The sequence below is a fragment of the Elephas maximus genome, chromosome 2 (assembly GCF_024166365.1).
Source record: "Elephas maximus indicus isolate mEleMax1 chromosome 2, mEleMax1 primary haplotype, whole genome shotgun sequence".
In the NCBI taxonomy this organism is placed as follows: Eukaryota; Metazoa; Chordata; class Mammalia; order Proboscidea; family Elephantidae; genus Elephas; species Elephas maximus.
In genome coordinates, this window is record NC_064820.1 from 211,560,854 (window position 1) to 211,565,217 (window position 4,364).

At 39.5% G+C, this 4,364-nt stretch overlaps 1 protein-coding gene across 1 annotated transcript; it reads left to right on the forward strand.

Moving 5' to 3' along the window:
* The first annotated feature begins 1,088 nt into the window (after positions 1 to 1,088).
* LOC126070477 (olfactory receptor 2T11-like) lies at positions 1,089 to 2,003 on the forward strand. Its single transcript, XM_049874676.1, has one exon. It carries the CDS (start codon positions 1,089 to 1,091, stop codon positions 2,001 to 2,003), a length of 915 nt encoding a protein of 304 aa, XP_049730633.1.
* Positions 2,004 to 4,364: the final 2,361 nt, after the last annotated feature.

Below are 4,364 nucleotides of genomic sequence, written 5' to 3' on the forward strand. Positions count from 1 at the left end.
ATTGCAGTGTGCCTCTGGGCTTGTCCCTTGATGGGACTTTCCTTTTTATATGCATAAATGTTAAATGCTTAGGTCAGTAAGATCTACCTTTAGGGGGGTGTGCATTATTGTATTTATGATTCTTTTTCTTTTCTTTGTAAACCTTTAAATCTTTAATCCAGCTGGTTTGAATTGGGGATGAAAATCCTTTTCTAAATTGTGGCCTGTTGCTGTCACATTCTTATTTCCATTTTCCAATCTACTCCACAGAATCTTAATCCTGTGGTTAGCTTTGGCCTAAAAGTACAGATAAACATCGGTAGGCAGGCTTGGTTAATTCTTTCTTCCTGTATGTCTTTTGGTTAAACAGCTTTAAGTTGCCCAAGTTTTATTTCTAACTGCTTGTCTGTCTCCATCCCCAAAAACACAGTAGCAATGGGAACAATGCAGAGAATCAGCTTGGTGGCATGATCATATCTTTTGTTGAAGGAATTTTATTCTGGAAGACTGATACAAGTAAATGAGAGAGTAAAACTATTTATAGAAAGATAAGCTAGGAGGATAACTAAGCAGTGCAAGCAACAGTTAAGTGATACAAATTTAGGTACTAGCAAAAAGAAAAAAGTATGGAGAGATAAGAAAAACTTTATTCATGAAGCCACAACAAATATCAAACTATTCATTTCTTAAATTATTCATTTTGATTACCTTTATTCAATCAATCAATTAATCAATCATTCATTCTTTTCTCCAACCAGTATATACTTAGACCTACTATGGGTTGGGCAACTTTCTCAATTCTACAACTGCTGAGTGAACAGGACAGATAAAGTCTCTATTGCATGTGTAGAAAACACCATTATCACAACCTGAGTACAAAAGAATGAATATAAAAACACCATAAAAAATGGTCCTTCCCCAATAAGGAGAAGTTGAACCATAGTCACAGTTTTATGACACAAGGTTTGTTAGTCTGTTTGATTTCTCTAGCATTCTGCCCTGGAAAATTTTATCTTGACCATAGGGCATTTCTCCCATGCTGAATATCCTACTTTCTTTCCTGAATTTTATGACTTCCTGTTCACCTGAATTTGTCCTAGGTTCTGGCAATGAAGAACAGCACTTCATCCTCTGACTTAATCCTGCTGGGGCTTCTAGTGAACAGTCAGGCTGCAGGGATTGTCTTCACAGTTATCCTTGCTATTTTCATGGTGGCTGTAACTGTGAATTTGGTCATGATATTTTTGATTCAGCTGGATTCCCGCCTTCACACCCCCATGTACTTTCTGCTCAGCCAGTTGTCCATCATGGACACCCTTTTCATTTGTACCACTGTCCCAAAGCTTCTGATTGACATGGTGTCCCAAGAGAAGACCATTTCCTTTGTGGCCTGTGGCATCCAGATCTTTCTCTACTTGACTATGATTGGCTCAGAGGTCTTTCTTCTGGGCCTCATGGCCTATGATCGCTATGTGGCTGTCTGTAACCCCCTTAGGTACCCAGTCTTGATGAATCGCAAGGTGTGTCTCCTTCTGGCTGCTGGTGCCTGGTTTGGTGGCTCTCTTGATGGCTTTCTGCTCACCCCCATCACTATGAATGTCAGCTATTGCGGCCCCCGCAGTGTCAACCATTTCTTCTGTGAGGTCCCTGCGGTTCTCAATCTGGCTTGTGCAGACACATCCTTGTATGAAACTCTGATGTACATCTGCTGTGTACTCATGCTGCTCATCCCCATCTCCATCATCTCCACTTCCAACTCTCTCATCTTGTTAACTGTCCACAACGTGTGCTCTGTGGAAGGCTGGAGAAAAGCCTTTACCACTTGCTCATCCCACTTGACCATTGTCAGCATTTTCTATGGGGCTGCCTTCTACATGTATGTGCTGCCCCAGTCATTCCACACCCCCGAGCAGGAAAAAGTAGTATCTGCCTTCTATACCATGGTCACACCCATGCTCAACCCCCTGATCTACAGCCTCAGGAACAAGGACGTCATGGGGGCATTTAAAAAGGTGTTTGTGTGATGCTCATCTGCTCAGAAAGTAGCAACAAGTGATGCTTAGAGATTCAACAAGAGGGATGGTCTTTCATCATTATTTTTTTTCCCCCAAGAATCACCTGCATGTATCCTGTTTCTTCACAGACTATTTGGGCATCTATCAATGAGTACTTAGTATTGGAAATTAAGACAATTCATCCTGTCTGGATTATCCTGGGGTAGAAAGATGTTTCATCAACTACACAGCGACTTTTTTGGATAATTATCAAAAATTGTTTCCCGCTTAGTAAGTTAAAGGATTAATCTTGTGTTGATTCTTGCCTCCAAGAGGAAAAAGCAAAACACACACACACATAAAACAGATATTAGAGTTTACAGAATGGCCTTTTATTCTGAACTATGTCTCCTTCATAACTGACTCGCATTAAACATACAAACAAAAATCCCCTCCGACACTACTGAATTTTTAGTGCCAAAATCTATGTGATTATTATAGTAGCAATAAAGCATAACAATAGCAACCTGCATGTAACAAAGAACTGAAATCACACAAATTTTAGCCATATCTTTTATTGTTGAAATTTTGCAAAGCTCTGAGATCGCCTTTGCATCTCCTGATCTGAATACAGCAACTGACACATACTAGACCACAATAAGTAGTGGATGATTTGAATTGAACCTGCTGAATGAATGTATGGGTGACCAAGGATCAGACACCTATTCAAAGGAATAGACTCTGTCTAATATTTAGCATCAGAGAGAAGCATTGTGCCGCCTTCTGTGTTACTATACAACAGTAGGAGAGCAGATGAAGCAAGAGCCCACCCTGGAAAAGGACTTCATCATTTCACAGCTCTGTGTAATCCCACAACACACTTGAAGGCAATTTGAGTTTTGCTCTAGTGAGATGGGAAATCCTAGAAGAATTTTCAGATGAGGTGTGACAAGATAAGATTTCCATCTGTAAAGGGATTACTGTGGCTATAGTGTGAAGAATAGAGGAGGAAGCATGTTGGGTAAAGGAAAACAATGTAGATCTCCAAGGTGAAAAATTAAGATGGCTTGGAGTAGAGTGGAGTAGTAGAGGCAGATTCTGGAAATGATCTGGAGGACTAGCTAACAGGATTTAGCTCATGGATTGCAAGTAGGTTGGGAGAGAAGGTAGAATGAAGGATAACTCAATGGTTTGGGCCCAAGTGGATGGAAAACAGAATTTCTATTTACTGAGATTTGGAAGACTGCTAGAGTGGCAGGTTTGAGTGGGAGAAATCAAGAATTCAGTTGTTAACAAGATGAGTTTTAAACGTTTGTTACATGATTAACTGATACTTGAAAAAGTCAGCAGCCAGGAGTTCAGATTATAGTCCTCGACCGAGGTATAAATTTGGTAGTCTTCAGAGTAGAAAAGTATTTTAACAAATAAGATTTGTTGAAATTACTTGGGTAAGAGGAAAGGTCTGAGACTGAGCCTTGAGGCAGTCAGGGAGGAAAATGAGATAAGAAAGAGGGTCTGATGAGGTAGAAAGAGGTGATATCTCAGACACAAGTGAATAAAGTGTTGAAAGAAAGAGGGGATAATCAACCACGACAAGCACAGTTTATAGTTGTATTAATGTGAGAAATGAGACTTGACAGTTTAATTTGGCAACATGGAGATTAGATGTGACCTCTACTAACAACAATTTTAATGGAGTTGTGCTTGGGGAGCAATCAGGGGAAAATGGAGGGATAGGAAGTGGGCATGGTACATATAGTATTAAAAAAAGTTTTAGAATGGTATATTTGTAAAAAGGAACAGAGAAATTGGGCAATATCTGGGATGACATATGAGATATTGCATGTGTTTGTATGTTCAAGGGAACATTTCAATTTAAAGTGAAGGTTGATGATGGATGAAAAATGGAGGGAACTTCCAAAGGGATGGCCTTTGAGACTGACAGTGTGGAAATAGTCAAGCATGATGAGTTTGTCAACTGTAGGAGGAGGAAACAGGGGCTAAAGCGAATACAAGTGATTTGATTCTGGCAGTGTCCATTTTCTCAGTGCAGCAAGAAGCTACGGCAACATCTGTGAGTGAGGAGGAAGGAGGAATTGTTTAAAGTTTGAGAAGAGTGGAGAAGCTTGAATAGTTATCTTAGAAAGCAGGAGAGTTGAATATGTAGAAATGTTAGGGTTGTAGGACAGGCCTTGGACCCCCTTTGGACAGAATATATGAATTTAATAAAAGAATGTTTTTCAGATAATCCATGAAGTATAGTTAACAGAATGCATAGCAAATAGAAAACGCTCCACATATTAACTACAATTAATTATGGCAACAACGACAACAGCAACTACTATGGCTAATATTACAGATTTATCATTATTTATGTGAGAAAAACATGTC